Source organism: Gracilinanus agilis, chromosome 5 (genome assembly GCF_016433145.1).
Source record: "Gracilinanus agilis isolate LMUSP501 chromosome 5, AgileGrace, whole genome shotgun sequence".
NCBI classification, from domain to species: Eukaryota; Metazoa; Chordata; class Mammalia; order Didelphimorphia; family Didelphidae; genus Gracilinanus; species Gracilinanus agilis.
Genome location: NC_058134.1, coordinates 63,977,634 through 63,996,132, shown reverse-complemented (window position 1 = coordinate 63,996,132; position 18,499 = coordinate 63,977,634). Strand labels below are relative to the sequence as shown.

Sequence of the window (18,499 nt, the reverse complement as noted above, 5' to 3'; positions counted from 1 at the left end):
TTCATGAAGAATCCAGAGAATCTTAGATTAGTCACAGAACTTAAATATTGCACAATTGGCAAGCTTTGAATGTAGAAAAATGGAACAGGCTTCTGGAAACCTTTGAGACTCAAGTATTTGACTTCATGCAGAGTCAGAAGGCTGCAAACTTGAAATTGTATGCAATTCAATGGCTGTGAACAAGAGATCACCCTGGTTCCCCCAAAACATTAAGCCTGACTTCATCAACAAGTGTTTAGAAATCTGTACCATTCCAGTTCATAGTAATTTGTGCCCTCACTGGGTAGAATAGCATCAGCAGAGTAAAACAGAAAAACAAGCTTATATAATTTTTGTATGATGGACAGGTACACACACAAATGCACTCAGAAAGTGGAATTAGTTGATCAGGTGGAAGCTTATGCCTCTTTAGTTAGACTTTGGGAAAAGAAAGGTGGGACTGGGGGCCATGTGTGGTCTTTGGCATAAGTAAATGTGAACTTTGCTGCACAGAAATGATCTTGGTTGCCTCTGTTATCCTTGGATGCCTTGCAGTGGGGAAAAAGCAAAATCAAAACAAACTGATAAAACATGGTCTAGCTCCTTTTTGGATTTCTTGGTGAATGAGAGGAGAGGAATAAAAAGCAGATTCTAAGTGGCCTTTTCAGCTGCTGCAAAAAAGAGATTGCAGATGAAAGCTGAGTTTAAAAGAGTTTTTACCCACTGGAAAGTAAGGGAATTCACTTGAGTTTGTTCAACCCAAAGGACCTTGTGTTTTGACATAGGGGAAGGATTGAATTCAGAAGCTTTCCCTTTCTTGCCTAATATTCCAGTTGAGGAAGTCCCTAGGGAACAAACAACATTCATTTTCTATATCAATGAAATGACAGGTCCAACCCCTCTCAATTAAAAAAATATATTTTGTTTAAAAACCCTTACCTTCTGTCTTAGAATTGACACTAAGTTTTAGTATCAAGGCAGAAGAGCTAGGCAAATGGGATCAAGGGACTTGATGAAGGTCACACAAGCTAGGAAGTGTCTGAGGCTAGATTTGAACTCAGGATCTCCTATCACCAGGCCTGGTTCTCTATCTACTGAGACACCTAACCTAGCTGTACCTTTTTTAATTTAAAAAAAATTTATTATTTCCTTTTAAAATTCTTTTCTTTTTAAATTTTGAGTTCCAAATCTTTTGCCCTTTTCCCCCTCTCCCCTACCACCATGAAGGCAAGCAATATGACATCAATTATTCATGTGAAATCATACACAACATATTTCTACATTAGCCATTTTGCAAAAAAAGGCAAAAAATAAAGTATGAAAATTATATTTTGATTTGAACTCAGAGTTCATCACTTCTCTCTGTGGAGGTGGATAGCATTGTTTTTGTTTTTGTTCCAAGTCCATTGGAAATGTCTTGGATCATTGTATCTATCAAAGCAGAAACATCTTTCACAGTTCATTATCACTACAACATTGCTCTTACTGTCCACAATGATCTTGAAGTTCTTCTCATTTCACTTTGTATCAGTTCATATAGCTCTTAACCATGTTTTTTCTGAAACCACTCCCCTCATCATTTCTTACAACAGAATAAATACTCCATCATAATCATATGCCACTTGTTTAGCCATTCCCCAATTGATGAGCATCCCTTCAATGTCCAATTCTTTGCTACCAGAAAAAATTATATAAATGTTTTTGTTTGAATAGGTTTTTTTCCTTTTCATTTGATTTCTTTGGCGTTCAAACCTACTATTTTGGTATAACCAAGTCAAAGAGTATGTATAGTTTTATAGCCCTTTTGAGCATAATTTGAAATTGTTCTCTAGAATGGCTAGACTACTTTATTATTCCATCAACAGTTTATTAGTTTACCAATTTTCTTCATCTCCTCTAGCATTTTGTCATTTCTGAGAGGTGTGAGATGGTACCTCACAATTGTTTTAATGTGAATTTCTCTGACCAATAGTCATTTGGAGCATTTTTTTCATGTGACTCTACATAGCTTTGATTTCTTCTTCTGAAAACATCCTGTTCATATCCCTTGGCCTTTTATCAGTTGAGCAATGGCTCCCATTTTTACAAAATTGACTCACTTTTCACATATTTGAGAAATATTTCTTTTATCAGAGAAAGTTGTTATAAATTTTTTTCATATGACTTAATTACTATGGTACCTTTTAGCAAAATGTGATTTTCCTGGTTATCTCATAAGTTTTCTTAGATTGGAAAAATGTCTCTCCCTGATCTTTGGTTGACTCTGCTGTGCCAAAATTTGATTTGAAGCATTATTTTAAAGTTGTTTAGTGGGAATGCAGCTGGGTTCCTGCAGCCTCTAATCCACCATCTTCTATTATCTTTATTTTAAAGTGTGTGTACTGTTACATATATTTTTGATTCTGTAAGTATTTTGAGAGTTGAGAGATCTCATACCTCTGTGCAATATGTGTTGTAATTTATACATATTTATAAATTTATATATGTATTTTACTCATAATCACATAAATTCCTCATGCTTACCTTGGTGTTAATCATTATATTAATGATGGATGGTACAAACATTTAAATGTAATCCAGGTAATTTAATGAACTTGAATTTTACTTTATGGTGAAAAAAATGTAGAGAAAGCTCAGAGAGAAGAATTCAACTGACATGTGACCAGGGAAAGTGGGATGAACATTAATATAATGGTCTTTGAGAGGTCAGATTTGAACCCAGGACCTCTTATCTCTAGGTCTGATCTACTGATCTACCTAGTTACCCCACCCTTTAACTTAAAAAAAACAAAACAATTTATCTTCTGTCTTAGATTAGATATTGGCTTCAAGGCAGCAGAGTGATAAGGGCTAGGGCTGTTGGAGTTAAGTTATTTGAACAGGTTCATAGAGCCAGGAAGTGTCAGAGGATAGATTTGAATCCAGGACCTTTTGCCTCAATCCACTGAGCAACCTAGCTTCTCCTTCCCCTTTAACCTTTAATTAATACAAATGGCAAGATTTTTTATTCATAGGATTCTTTGGGTTGATCACATTACTAATATGATTCAATATGTGTGACTACATCTTCATGTATCATTTAAAAAGTATACCTGCTTCTTATTTTTCCCTTTAAACAAACACCATATAAACTCTCATTATATTACATTCCTATTTCTCATACTTTTTATAAGAACTTAGAAATTTAATAATTAAATATTCTTTGTCTATCAGTGGCAAAGTAAATTAGAAAACTGTTTTTGTAATCAAAGAAATTTTATTTCTAGGCTAATAGTTATAACAATGAAGGTTTATTTTTGGAAAACTAACAATTTCAGTACATTGAATAATTTTCAACGATGTTCATAGTAGCTAGCCTCTTCAAATGAATAAACTGTTTCTTGGAAAGAAAACATCACAAAATAAACCTGTAAGGTGAAACTATAGTGAATGATAAATGGTAGTAAGCCAAAGATCATTAGGCAAAGCAACTAGATTGACTTTAACCCAAAGTGTTTGTTTGTGAGGCTCTTTGGGCATAAAATAGTAGCAATATTAAGGATGTTTAATGAGGCATTATTATCATACTAGATACAACGGCTGAAATCACTTGGACAAGAATACAGAACAATACATATTTTTCTGGAAAACAAACCAGTGAGCTAGGTTAAATGATAACAAAACAAATAATTTAAAGAACAGAATTTAAAAAAAACATAAAACAGCATGCAAATATTATGAATTCTTGGCTAAGGATTTCTAATTCAAAATACAAAATAAAGATGAATTAGATTTTTTAATATCCTAAGGGCAGAGAAAAATGAGAAAAATTATTTTTCTTCAAGTAAACAAAGACTAAAACTATAATATTTATGTTTCATGGGAAATATCTATTAAACATCTAAGAAATAATTTTGTCATGTGAACAATTTTTAAATTAAAGAAATCTATAGTGCTCTGCCTCTCTACTTCTTATCTTCATCAGACTACCAGGTTCATACATTAGGTCAACAATAAATTTTTCAGGAGGAGGTAACAGTCCAGTTACGCCTCGATTTGTTTCATCAATTAATTTAACTTCATTCCAAGCTCTGTTGTATTCTCCTCGGACTAAAGTGGAGCCAATCCCAATCTTGTCAGATAAAGCCTGTGAAAGAAAATAGCCAAAAAATAAGGGTGTGGGAGAGAGATTATTAGTTGTTAGGGGAAAAAATAACAATTGATATTGGCAAAATAGCTACTTCGAGGAATCAGTGAGGAGAAGAGCTAAAAAATGGAGTTAGGAATCCCATAATGGGAGCAGCTGGGTAGCTCAGTGGATTGAGAACCAGGCCTAAAGACAGAATGTCCCGAGTTCAAATTTAGTCTCAAATATATTCCTACTTGTGGATCCTAGGCAAGTCACTTAACCCTCATTGTCTAGCCCTTACCACTCTTCTGCCTAGGAACTAACAGACAGTATTGATTCTAAGATGTAAGGTAAGCACTTTTAGAAAATCAATAATGCAGAAACTGGTGAATTTAAGGCTAATTTCCATGATACCTTGAAAAGTTCTATAGGACAAAAATATCTTAATAGTCTTTGCATGCAAATGGCCTTGTACAAACAAGATAGACACAGGTATATGTGAGACATAATTAAGGGAGATTGGGAAAGGCTTCTTGTAGAAGGGGCAATTTTATCCAGGACATAAAGGAAGTTAGAAAAAAGAGGCGAGGAGAGAGAAGATTCCAGGAATGGGAGCATAATGAAAATGCGCAGTGTCTGGCAATGGAGAGTCTTGTGCAAGTTGCAACATGGAGGTCTATGTCATTGGAGCAAAGAGTATATAGATAGGACTAAGAAGACTGGAAAGAAAGGAAGGGGCCAGGTGAGCTTTAAATTCTAAAGAAAAGATTTTGTATTTGATTGTAAAGGTGATTAGGGAGTCACTGAATTTTATTAAAGGGATAACATGATCAGATCCCTGGCTGATTTTTAGATCCAATCATTCCCATCCCTGAACACCTTACTCTGGTTCCTTAGAAACTAACCTGTCCAAATCCCGCTCTGGGTAGTCTGAACCCAAGGAGTATTGGAAGATCATAACCCTACAATGTTGTTAGTTTTTTAAGCCTACATATTCTTACGTTATATACAATCATGGGTTAGAAATTCTAAAGGGCAGAGGTGGTATATTTTGTTTAGCGAAGTCAAGGAAAAGACAAAACAGTCCAGCTAAATGGGTACCACTCCAAAATTTAAGGACAATTTTCTTGATTCCTTGAAAAATTCGAAAGGTGGCCAATATCAGTATTTAAACATTAAAAATCAGTTTTCTGAATATGATTAAAATTTTAATGCCTCAAAGGTAGCTAAATTCTCTCCTATTAGATTCTCAACAAATGTTATTATTTACAGAACAGTGGCCTAATCGATAGAATGAAAACAATGGGAAAATAACAGTGTGGATTAGTGAACATAAATCCAGTATCATAGCCAGGGAGATCTGGGTTCAGTTTTCTCCTCTTGACCAATACTGACTTTGAGATCCTGAGGTATTTCTAGGCAATTCGTCTAGAAGTAAATTGCAGAGATGGTGATGACCCCCTTAATTAGAGGAAAGTTCTCTTGAAGTCACAGATCCAGTTCCCTATCCCTGTCCTGTGTAGCCTCCACCACCCTCCCCCGCTCCATCTTCCCTGAAGATCACATAAATTCTACTCCAGCCTTTTTCTCTATAACAGACACCAGTACTGTCAATGAAAGTGTCAATGAACACAATCTGATTTTTCTTTGATAGGAAAAGGAAAGTTAAAATAGCAACAGCTGTTTTCTAAGACCAAGGGATTGCTAATTCCACTCTATTGCTCTGCTCCTCTCCAGCTGCTTCCCATTTCTCTCTTTCCTTTTCTTCCTCCTACATCTTCCACACGCATATGTGCTTTTTGTTTTCTCCCCCATCTAGTCCAATCCCCACATGTGACAATTAAGGCCCAAAGTCATAGGTAGGAAGCATGAGGGGATGTTTTGCATCTGGGACCTCTGATTCTATCCAAAGCCAGAGCTCTGTCAACGAACCAGGCTGCCTTCTCTAAGTTCTTGTCCAGTTCTAACACATCCTTAGGCAAATCACTTCTCTTTTGTCAGTCTCTGTCTGTAAAATTAGACAAGATAATTACTAGGAATCCTGAATTCTAATTCTAAATTCTAAATCCAATCTGTGAATTCCTAAGTAGGAAAAGTACCTTCCAATTACTCAACTAATCATCCCACTCTTTACCCCATTCATTGTCTACCTTTTTGGGGGCAGCTGGGTAGCTCAGTGGAGTGAGAGTCAGGCCTAGAGACAGGAGGTCCTAGGTTCAAACCCGGCCTCAGCCACTTCCCAGCTGTGTGACCCTGGGCAAGTCACTTGACTCCCATTGCCCACCCTTACCAATCTTCCACCTATGAGACAATACACCAAAGTACAAAGGTTAAAAAAAAAATACTATACCATTGTCTACCTTTTTTTCCACATGATTATGTTCCAAGTAGCACTTCCATTCCAGGCAGAAAGTAATTGTTGGTGAGAGGGAGAAATTCTAACAAGCTTTCCTAACTGCAGTAACTCTGGATAAAATAGTGCTTTTTAGTAAACATCTAAAATTAAAGAGGGATTGCAGGGAGCAGTTGGGAACCAAAATCCAAATGATGGCATTGTTTCCCGATGTACCCAAATTTTAGAATGAAACATCAAGAAGCAAAGTCAAGGAAACAAATGTGAGTAAACAAGGTAATTAAATCCTTTCTTGGGAAAAATGAGCTATACTTCCTTTTTTTATTTTACCAGAGTAACAGAATTGAAGTATTTTCTTTATTTGCATTTTTTTCAAGGTACTAAGCATGTATAAGAGAAGTATAGGAACTCTCAACTTGAGCTTGGAAGAAAATCTTTTTCTGGGTAAATTATTAATGAAGTATTTCCCTTTAAAATAGGAAATTGGGCTCAGAGTTGACTTGAATCAGTTTCAGAACATTCTACAAAAACCTTTCTTTCATACAGGTCCTCTACAGCTACAGGTCTTCACAGCCACAATTCCTAGGGCAACTTTGAAGGGGAAAACCTCCCCTACACCCTCTTTGTCTTAATTAACTTGCTAACTGAAGCAAAGGCTGATTTTAGTGCCTGAATTATCCAGATGATTGCCAGACCCTTCACCTCAGTTTGTGCTGAATAGCTGAGACTATAAAATGAGTAAGATTAAATGACTGCGTTGGAGGCGTAAGGTAGAGAAAATGCCTGACTACCTCTGAAGTAGTGGGAATGTTCTCTTTTTCAGGGATTAGGGAGGTGGGGGGTTGAGCTGAGTTTTTAAGAGAGAACAAGGGCTGAATTAGTTTGCCCCAAAGAACCCAGAAAAGAGCTTCTGATGGGGACCACATGGAATGGCTTCAAGACAACCAAGAATGAACTGCCCAGGTAAAAAGGAGATGCCCAGGCCACTTGTGCAAAGATCTGTAGTTTAGGCCACAAGCAACAGGAATGGAAGGGAGTGTGTTTGCTTCCTGTAGACTTGTGTGAAAGATTTCAGCACACAACATTATGTCCTTTGGTTTGGCTTGGGTAACAACGAAACCAAAGCTGCTTTGCTTAGAGCTTGCCATTTGTTCATTCTTTTTTCTCAGGCAGTGACATGAGTTAGGCATCTCAACACACCTTGAAAAGCAGAGCTCGGTGAAAGAAGGTTCCTTTTTTGATACATCCAATAGGTACAACATTGGATTTTAGTTTAAATTGTACTTCACTTATATGATGTTCCCACGTGAATTCATGCATCTGCTCTTGTGAAACTGGACCGCCCATCTTTGCGGACACAAACCTTTAAATGGAGAGAAAATAAATCCATCTTAGAGACCTTCTTGATATCCTTAATAGCATAATTGCATGTGTACAAACAGAAACATTTTACATAAGAATTTCCTTGTTATCATTGTTCACTTACATTGAGTAGGCTTAACATTAAGTTGATTAATGCAACAATGCAATACCTGCAGGCCATTCAAACATACCACAATTCTCCTTATTTTACTAAATGTGAAGAAGCATTTTGAAAATGAATACTAATTTCTCAAACATTTTGATTATGATAATTATTCCTTAACATTATTTTTAAAAACTATTTGAGTGATTTTTAACTTATAATCCTGGACTTGAGACAAGATAGAGTCATTTCTCCAAAGACTGGCCAGAGACTATCCAAATATTTTTCACGTGAACACACACACACACACACACACACACACACACACACACACACACACGCGCGCGCATTTATCTGAGAGCCACAGCTTTGAGCTCATCCCGAAAGGATTCAACCTTCTCAATAATGACTTGTTTTTATGGCAACCCAGGGAAAACTGGTAAACATCTGAAGCTGGTTCTCATCTAGCTATCTGGTAGAGGTCTCTTTTGGGGGGGCCTTTCTAGTTCCCTGCAAGAGAACAAGGCTAACAAGAGCATTAAACTAAAGGCATATATTAAAAGGCATGTAAAAATAGAAGAGGTTGACATTGGAGTCTGGTTAGCAAAAGAATAGTTATGATCCTAAAAAATGAATGGGACTAACTAGGCATCATTCCCATCTCATGCACTATTGTTGTGGGTCCTAAGAATGGGCCTGGTTTCAACTGACTTCTTTTTCTTTCTAGAGTATGTTATTTTCACTTCAAATTTTCATCACTATGGAATCAGTTCACTTCTTTGCCTTTATCCCAAAGGATGAAGGAGTTTTGAAATGCACCTCCTTCCTCTAATTTTGTTTATGTAGCAAAGGAGTTAATTATTCTGAAAATACATAATAGAAAAATATATAAATCCATCTGTTGTCCTGGTGTGTCTCTCCCCTTCTGCTCCCCACATCCCCAGTGGTTAATTTATGGTTTGCTCAATCAAATAAGCATGTATTAAATACAATTTTTATTCCAGGCACTAGCTGGATACTAGGAAAACAAACAATCTCAGTCCTCAAGAAACCTCTGTTCTACTAGGTAAGATAATAGTTAAGGTAAATGAAAGATTATATACTCATGTCTATTTTTTCCTCTGTAAAATGACAGGATGGGTCAAAATAGTTGTTCTGGTGATTTGAAAATCTATGAAATTGGTTTTCCATTTTAATCCACTTCAACTCAACCTTAATATTTTAGTTAAGAGGTGAATGAGTCTTCCTTTGTAAAACTGGGCAAGTCAGGAGCCTCTGCAGAAACCAATAAGTTAGCTTAGATTCTCCCCAAGATTCTTCTAAGACCCCTTCTAATTCTAACATGATGCTTCAATGTCTTCTTTGTGGGGGTAGTGTTGGTTTCAAGTCCTTTTTCATCCTTCCCCCAAATCATCAGATTACTTTCACAGTTGCACACTTTATTCCCAAGTAACTGGGGTTCTTGGATGTCAGATGTTCAGACATGACTCCTTGATGGCTCTTGAATCTGTTACCTCCTTTTGATCACCCTAGCTACCATCCTAGTTCAGGACTTACTCATCACCTCACCCAATGCCTATTGTACTTGCTTCCTAATTAGTCTCTAGCCTCAAGTCTCTTCCTTTGCCAATCCACATTCATAGAGTTGCTCAAGAGATATTCCTAAAACAGGCATCTGAACAAGTCAGTCCCTTCAGTACATTCTGGTTATTCCTATTACCCTACAATTAAAAACAAACTCCACTTCAGATTCATGGTACATTATTCCTATTTCCACACTTTGGGGTCCAGCCAAACTGATCGACTTGTTTCTCACTAATATAATTTCATCCTTGCCTTTTTCCAGGCTGTCTCCCATGCCTGGAATATACATACTACACCTCTTCATTCCTGTCTATTAGAATGAAATGTTAGAAGAAAGCTTCTAAGCTCAAGCTAAAGAACTGCCTCCTATGCGAAAGCTGCTAGGTCTACCTCCCTTAAATACCTTTTATTTTCATTTAATAAATTTTGTATTAACTTACATTTGTGTTTTTCCCGATTTAAGGTAAATGCTTTGAGAGAACAGTTTCATTTTTATTTTCATATTTCCAAGATTTAACATGTAGTAGATAGCTGATAAGCATTTGCATTGATTGAGTGTCTTGAAAAATAATCGGTATAAATAGGAAGTTAGTAAATGGTGGAGAGGTTGGAGCTTCCCCACAATGACCTTGAAGAATTCAGGGGCCATGAAGTAGTTCCTCCCCAACAAGGAGGGCTCTACAGATCCTAGGCATTGTTGACAGTGCTTGTTCCATCTACAAAAATTATTAGTTTGAACTCTGCTGAATTTCTTACCAAATATATCGTTGTAATGGGAAATGCTACCTTGCCCTTCCCTGCCTTTTAACTTACCATGCCTCTTATACAAAATATACTTTTTCTAAAATTAGGTTCTAGTTATGGGTACTGCGTTCAATGATACTATGAGGCCATATTTGCCTCATTATTTTAGGCTTTCCAGTTCATCCTGCTTCTTTACTATGGTTTGCCTGTGTGTATAAAAAACTGGCACCATTAGTTCTTGAATTTGTTTCTAATCAGTTTCTGAGTATCTTCACCCCTGTTACTGACTTCTTACTATTTTCTCTAGTGCTTAGCTTGGTAAACATGGGCAGTTACCTGCTTCCCTCCTCTCTGCTTTTTTTTCAGCTTAAACTTCTCTTTGATTTGTCAGGCAAAATAATTAAATTAATTGCCTTCATTTAAGGTAAGAAGAAGAAGAAGAAAGAAGGGCAAGAGAAAAGGGGGGAAGGAGCAAAAAGAAGAAAGGGTAGTGGAACCTGGGGGAATTTGGCATCTGAATCATTTGTCTTTGGTTCTTTTTCTCCTGCAGCCTGCAACTCTACCAGAGCACCCTAGCAAGCTCCCCACGGATGTCTGCTCCAGACACCCAAGCCAAGGAAACCAAGGGAGCAAAGGCAGAAGTCAGAGTCTTCCTGAAGAGACTCCCTTTCCTCCGTTGAAAGGAATACTTGGGAAAATGAGAATAAGAGAGAAAGGAGCTGAAAAGCCCTTCAATTGAAAGTGATTTCTTCTTAGTGAAAAAAAAAAGACCCAATTTCCTAAAGTCCCATTCTTTATATGTCCCCTAGCTGATGGTGCCATAAGCCTAGCTAGCATTGAGTAATTGCAAGAATCAAGGAAGCAGGAGAAATTCCTATTCAAAGAAATATTTGTGTATATATGTATTAATATTCACAGATATACGTGTATGTATAGATATATACATTTATGCTTTAATGGAATGAATAGGATATTTTAATTCTTTATTTAAATTTTTTTTTATTGATTTGAATAGGATTTGTGAAAGGCAACACAATTACCTTAGTAACAACTTCATTTGGGGCCAAACTAGGTGATAACTTTGTCTATGCATTCACCATATCTAGATTTGATTAGCAAATCCTTTCTACTTGGAGCAGAAGTAAGTAAGGTCCTTTGGAACTGGCATCTGGGGGAAAAGTCAGCAGCCCTTCCTTTGGTTGGTGTCCATCACAATTGATTCTTCCTTTTCTATAAATATTACTTTTATATAATTTCCAATCCAAAAATTTAACCTCTCCATTAGGGGAATCAAATCAAGATCTCTAACAAAAGCACTGAAACAGATATGCTGTAGTTAACTAAGCCATAGATGCCTCCCGAGCAAAAATATCTATTTTAATACACTTGAAATATCACTGGGAATCTAGAACTAACAAAACAAATGTTTGGGGATGCTTAATGCTTTACAAAAGAACTTGGCTTTAGAAAATATTTCATGTGGTTCATTTAAGCAGAGACCTTGGTATATAAAAACAAATCATAATGTGATTTACAAAATGTGTATATACTATATATATTTTTTCCAGGTCTCCTTTCAGTGAATAGAGGAACGAAGAAATATACTTTCGGGAAGAGGGAAGGAGGTCTCTCCCAGCTATTAGCTTTAATTGCAGATGAAAATTTAAAAGGAATTGCTCAAGTTTTTGTTCCTAAGGAGGCTTAAGTTCAGGTCAGAGTTAGACAGGAGTTTCTTGGGGAGAAACATTTTGTCTGGTTCACGTAAGGTAATAGAGTGAGTTGAACATATTTACAGTATTGTTTTTCCCATTGCATTTAATTAGGAAAATTACTGCAATACAAATACATTTTTTAAAAAAAATGCAACTTACTTTGCGAGTGCCTCAATTTGCTCCATCAGGTCAGCTATAGGCAGGACTGTTTTGGATACCTCAGAGATATAGTTCAAAAAGTCTTGGTCGATCGGTGGGCACCATTCTTTTTCGGCAACCGAATCAGTCATTTTGGTAGGTAGTATTTCCTCTTCCTCTTTTTTTTCTTCTTCTTTTCTTCCCTTTCCCTTTCTTTGGGGTAAAAATAAATTGTATTCAGATCAGCCAATGTTCATATAATGTCTATAACATGTGTGAGGTGGTGTGGCTAAAATATGAGAATTTTCTTGGTCCCTATCCTTAGGGAGCTTACAGATTAGTAGGAAAATCAAGATGCAATCAGATCTCCCCAAAATTTAGGAGAGAAATCTAAATTAAATGAAATGTGGAATTAAGAAAAAATCCCTAACAGTAAAACGAAGTAAGATATTTCAGATCTCAGCTCTCAGAATTATAAAATTGTTTCTCTATAGTCTGTATTCTGGAATAGAATAAAAAATTTGAAAAATTATCATCATATATAGGACTTCTATGTACTTTCTCTCCTGGTAATTCTTGTAGCCATCTAGACTAGTTAACAAGTCATCTTTAGTTTCACTTGTGAGGAATTCTAGATGGATTTTACTCAGTGTTGGCTGGAAAGGGGGGCTCTGGATTTTAATTTCTGAGAATGGCCTGAGGAGTAGGTTCTTTGGATAGCCTCAGTATGATACTGAAGAAATGTTAGAAGGATTCCTTCTGCCCCAAATACTCCCAATATCTATGTGTCTCTGATGGCTGGAATTGCATAGTTTTTGGTAATTTACATGGTCTTGTATGTCCCTCAGCTAAAATACTAATATTATGAAGGTAATAGACAAAATATTATCTATCACTCTCATCTTAATATAAATTAGTTCATCAAATCCTTCCCAATTGACAGCTGGTTGAAGCAGGCAGGGGTGTGGATGAATAGAGTAGGGTGGAGACAGAGGTCCAAAGTATAGAACACAATGATTAGGGCGGACAGACCTGCATGTGTGCTTTTGACTAGTCAAGGATGCATTGGATGCCTTAAGCCATGAACACAGGTGTTAGAAAGGCATTAAAAAGATGACAGGAAAACAGATGATGAAAGATTTCATCAACTTCACAGTTTTGACCAGGGCCAGAATTGTTTATTCTTAGCTTTGAAAACATATTCTTTGCTTATTTAGGCTTCTGACTATGCATCATGAAAGTATTATAAAACATAACTAAAGATTAATTAAATAGTAACCAATGATAATAAAATACATGAATGCCTCATTTCCTAAAGTGAAAAAAAAATAATAAATCACTTTCCACCACATATTAGTTCACATTAGGATTAGGTTCTAATCCTACTAGCTCCCTATGTGACCTTGAAATGATTATTTCATCTCTCTCAGCTCCAGGTACTATGCATGCCAGACTGGATGATTTCTAAGGCGCTTTTCCAGGTTTCAAATCCTCTGGCTCTAATTTTTAGAGATTCATTGTCTACCTTTTTTGATTGATCTTTAGGTAACATTGTTCCCAACTTTCTGGCTTTCAGCTGACCTTCACCCTAAGCTCTCTGTCATACAGTTGAAGGATTGCTAAATTCATACAGTAAAGGAGCTCAATATTTAAAGAAATCTGTAATGAATATTTTTGTAAATCAAGAAAATTTTGATAAAGTGATCATACAAGTTTAAAATGTTTTGTAAATGAATGATTTTTGCATGCACATATTTTCACAAAATGAAGAAGTATAATATTTAAATTGTTTTTAATTTAGAACAGAAGGTCTTAATTTTTTTTTTGGTGCCATGGACACATTTGGCAGCCTGGTAAAGCCTATGGATCCCTTCTTAGAATAATCTTTTTGGTTTGCTTGTTTTGGGGGCGTTGGGGCCTACATTCACAATTGAAGGGAATATTCCATTTCAATTAGAGAAGAGAAAAAGATGTAATTTCCATCCCCTCCAAGCTCCCAGACTCCGCTGAAATCTACTCATGGACTCCGTGTGTGTTCATCTTCTAATTGATTTTTCTGGCTCCTCCTCACTTCAATCTATCCTCTATACAGATGCTGGTGATTTTTCTATAGTTCAAATGTGACTGTGACACAGATCTTTTCCCTATTCCCAACTTGAAAATTTCCAACGGCTCCCTCTATTACTACTAGGATCAAATATAAAGTGTATTGTTTGACATTTAAAGAAAGCTTTTCATTACCTGGCCTGTTCTTACAGTTCTAGTCTCATTACACACACACACACATACACACACACACACACACACACACACACACACTCTCTCTCTCTCTCTCTCTCTCTCACATATATTATATTTTTCCTAACACACAAGGTTTCCTTTCTCTCCTCTGAACTTTCCTAGACTGGTTTTGGGATTAATAATCATACAATCTATGACTATACTCCCAACTACTATGTACAAAACAGACACTGAAATGTTAGCTTAATCAGTGAGAAAAAATCCTATATTGAGAGAGAAATTTTATCTCACTGGAGGCCAATGATCCACAAAAAAAAACCAATCAGGTTATATGAGTAAACAATTTAAAAATATAGAGAAATAGAAGAATATTCCATTAATATGCTTTTTAAAAAGAGGGAACATAGCCCATCACATAAATAAAATTTTTAAATTTCAAATTTATGTGATCCTATTATAGAACTTGTACATCACTTTTTTAACAGATACATTTTAAGGAAAATTAGAAGAGATAATTTATATAATTCACTTACAGACATCTACATAGCTTAAGTGAGAACAATTCTCAATTCATTGCATGTGGAAATAGAAAAGAATATGTGATCCAACAATCTGCACTTCAGAGAGATGTGAATCATTTTGAGGCAAAATCTTATTAGCTCATATAAAAGAGCAATTCCATTAGAATTCATAAATTTGAATCTCCTATAACTATAAATAAAAGTATTACTACTAGATTAGTTTCCAAAGCCATCCATCCAATTACATCAATAATGACTTTACTACTAAAAATAACTATCACTTTAAAATGTTTAAAATCTTATGTTTTAAATGAGTTTCTCAGGAAGAAATTAATCTATAATTAAACAATGTTGTCCCTTTGTCCTGTGGAGGAAATAAAGATGTATAAGCTGGATAAAAGGATAGTAATGCATTATATGGTATCAAAATTATATGATATCAAAAGAATGGTACTAGTAAGTTCTCTAAGAGTTGAGAAGAAGGGGTGATGTTTTCTTAAGGCAAGACTAATGGAAGAGATAAGATCTGAACTGAGCCTCAGAGGTGGGTAGAATTGAATAGCTAGAATGTGTATATGTAATAGAATAGAATATTAACATGTAAACATGCATATAGGAAAACTCATGAAATTTTTCAGGAGGACAGTTATTGGGATGGAGGGTGCATATAGGTTTACAGTAGACATAGGCTGGAAGGTAGGTTGGAAAGAAGGTGGATAATGAATGACATTGAATACTAGATTAAGGACTTTGGACTCTATTGTACTGTCTAGGGCAGTGATGCCCTTTAAAGAGGGGGCCAAAGGAAAGGAAATGCTATCTGTCAGTCTGTTTCTAAGGCAACTCTTTCAAGTTTCATTGTATTATATCCTACTCATCGTATTCATCAGATTAGGAATAATGTCAAGAAGCTGGATAGAACATTTCAGGGGGCCCCATTTGGCCCGTGAGCCGTAATTTGCCCATCACTGGTCTAGGGGTTCTTAACTTGGCCTTCATTAACTTGTTTTTAACATGTTCAGATGACTGTATTTCAGTATAAATGGTTTCATTTGTAATCCTATGTACTATATTTTATGCATTTAAATGTTATTTTGATAAGGGCTCATAGACTTCACTAGACTACTGCCAAAGAGAGTCATGTACAAAAAGGCCAAGACTCCCTACTCAGGTTTTTTAAGTTTTTTGAGTAAGTTTGTGGCATGATTTACAAAGTATTTCAGTAAGATTAATTTTTCGGGGCAGTTGGCTGGTGGAAGAGTATATAAGCTACAAGTCTGATCAGGAGGCTACTTAAATAATCTTATATATGAAGGTAAGAAGGGCTTGAATGGTGGAGGCAACAACTGATAAAGTATTGAATAGATTCTAGAGATGCTGTCAAGGAAAAAATATAAAGAACATGGTGGTTGATTGCATGTGAAAAGCAAGAGAGAAGAGAATTGAGTAAGAAGACTCCATTCTGGGTAACGGTATAGCATCGACAGAAACAGGGAGACCAGGAAGGAAAGTGGTTTTGATTATTTCAATTTTGGGCATGTTGAATTTGAGTAGGATATCCAGGGGGGAAATGAACACTAAATAGTTAGAAACATGGAAAGGAAGCTTGTAAGAAAATCCAGAATTGGAGATAAAAGACTAGAAGTTCTCTAAATAGAGATGATAATTAAAACCATAATAGAAAAGATTCTTAATACAAAGAGAATATGTAGGAAAAGACTATCAACTAACAAAGCCTTGAGAAAATCACACATTTTGCTGAGTGAGACAGGAGAGATTACTAGTGGATGAACCTGTCATTCTCTTTCTTTGTTAAATTTCTCATTGTTAAGTTACCTCTATTCATCAGAAGAGAAATATAACAGTAGTGGTAGCATTAATTTTGGAATTGTTATCTGGGGCAAGAAGCTAAAGAAAAGATCTGCAAAACACTTGAAAATCTGAGTTTAGAAGAAAAAATATCCAAACTGAATACTAGAGCTGACTTGGTCTGGTCTGGTGGCATTGATAATATGCTGGAGAATATGTGAATGAAGGTAAATAGAAATAGATGTATCGTTTTAGGAGCATATAAAAACTACTGGTTCCAATAGAAGATATGAATCATGTGTCTTTTTTTTAACCCTTAACTTCTGTGTATTAGCTCCTAGAGGGAAGAGTGGTAAGGGTGGGCAATGGGGGTCAAGTGACTTGCCCAGGGTCACACAGCTGGGAAGTGTCTGAGGCCAGATTTGAACCTAGGACCTCCTGTCTCTAGGCCTGGCTCTCAATCCACTGAGCTACCCAGCTGCCCCAATCATGCTGTCTTAATGGGGATCTGAAAGATGGCCCCAAGGCAAGCTACCATAATGAGTTTAGTACATTTTAAAACTTATCTTGAAATCTGTTGTAGGGAAACCTCAACTTTAAGATAGATATTAGTTATAGTATATTAATGCTAGCATTACAAAATTATATTGGTCAAGGCATCTTTATTTGGAGCAAATTATTTTGACCTAGGTAAAGCTAAATCATTTAAACCATAGCTTTGTATGCCAATACATTTAGACATTTACTGTTTTACCCAATAAATAAATACCTAAGAAAATATGTTTACTCATTTTCATCTTGTTTTCTTATTAGTAAAGCTAAAAATCTGTTAGGCATATAATTGAAAACAAAAAGAATACTTACATAGAATATTCAGATTTTATGATATTAAAGTTTAGAAGCATATTTCAAAGCCTACTTGCTTAAATCGTTATTTCATGTAACTCACATTTTTGTGCTATTATGTCATATAAAGTTATAAGAAAAGTATTTGACTTACAAAAAAATGTTTAGAAAAATAAAACAGAAGCATTTTAGAGCTGGAAGGGACTTAAATATTGTCTCGTTCAAAAATACCTCCTTTTTTCAGATAAACTAATGGCTCAGGAAGGCTAATTTGCCCAAGATCACAAAGCTAGTTGGCAGAAGAGCCAGAATTAGAATTCAAAAGTTCTGGTTCTCAACTCATGCACTTTTCACTAAATCATGCCACCACTTCACTAACATGTTTTTAAAAAAACATTTTATAATCTCTCAATAATTATGTGATAGAAATGAAATTACCATAAGAACCTTAGAAATTATCTCCAGTTACTTTGAATTCCTGGGCAGAAAACTGATTTAATGGCATAGGTTTGTAGTGCTTTTTATTCTTCTTTCAGTTGAAGGTTAAGACTTTTAAAGAGAAATAAGGCTACAGAACATCAATCTCTCTGCCTCTATAGAAGGTGATGAAGAAGAGAATTTGGTTTTCTAGGCCAAAACTTAAGGTGCTGGTCCATGGTTAAATATAGAGTATTTCTCTTGAAAGAAAAAGGTTTAACTAGTGATCTGTCAATATAATAAAGATTTAAAGCCACAATAGACTTAAATATACTAAAACTACAGTAAAAATACTAAGGAAGAAACTAGATTGATAATGTGGAAAAAATACAAATGAAAGGAGATACAAGTAATTCATAGGAGAAAATAGCCAGAAGAATGCCAGGCATAATATTTATAGTTTCAGAAACCTATAAGATAAATGAATATAATAGTATCCAGTAATAAACAACAGATCTTTATTACCTAGTATTCTATAAATGATGTATGATACAAAGGCCTTTATATACATTGCATACCATT

General features: G+C 35.6%; 1 protein-coding gene across 1 annotated transcript in view; it reads right to left on the bottom strand.

Annotated features, from left to right (window-relative positions):
- Positions 1-3,895: 3,895 nt before the first annotated feature.
- ARMC3 (armadillo repeat containing 3) overlaps positions 3,896-18,499 on the bottom strand; it is a 129,410-nt gene continuing 114,806 nt past the window's right edge. Inside the window, exons 16-18 of the mRNA XM_044678928.1 lie at positions 12,105-12,296; positions 7,641-7,803; positions 3,896-4,105 (exon numbers count right to left, since the gene is read on the bottom strand). Coding sequence (XP_044534863.1) covers positions 3,896-4,105; positions 7,641-7,803; positions 12,105-12,296 — 565 coding nt within the window. The remainder of the gene's footprint in view (positions 4,106-7,640; positions 7,804-12,104; positions 12,297-18,499) is intronic.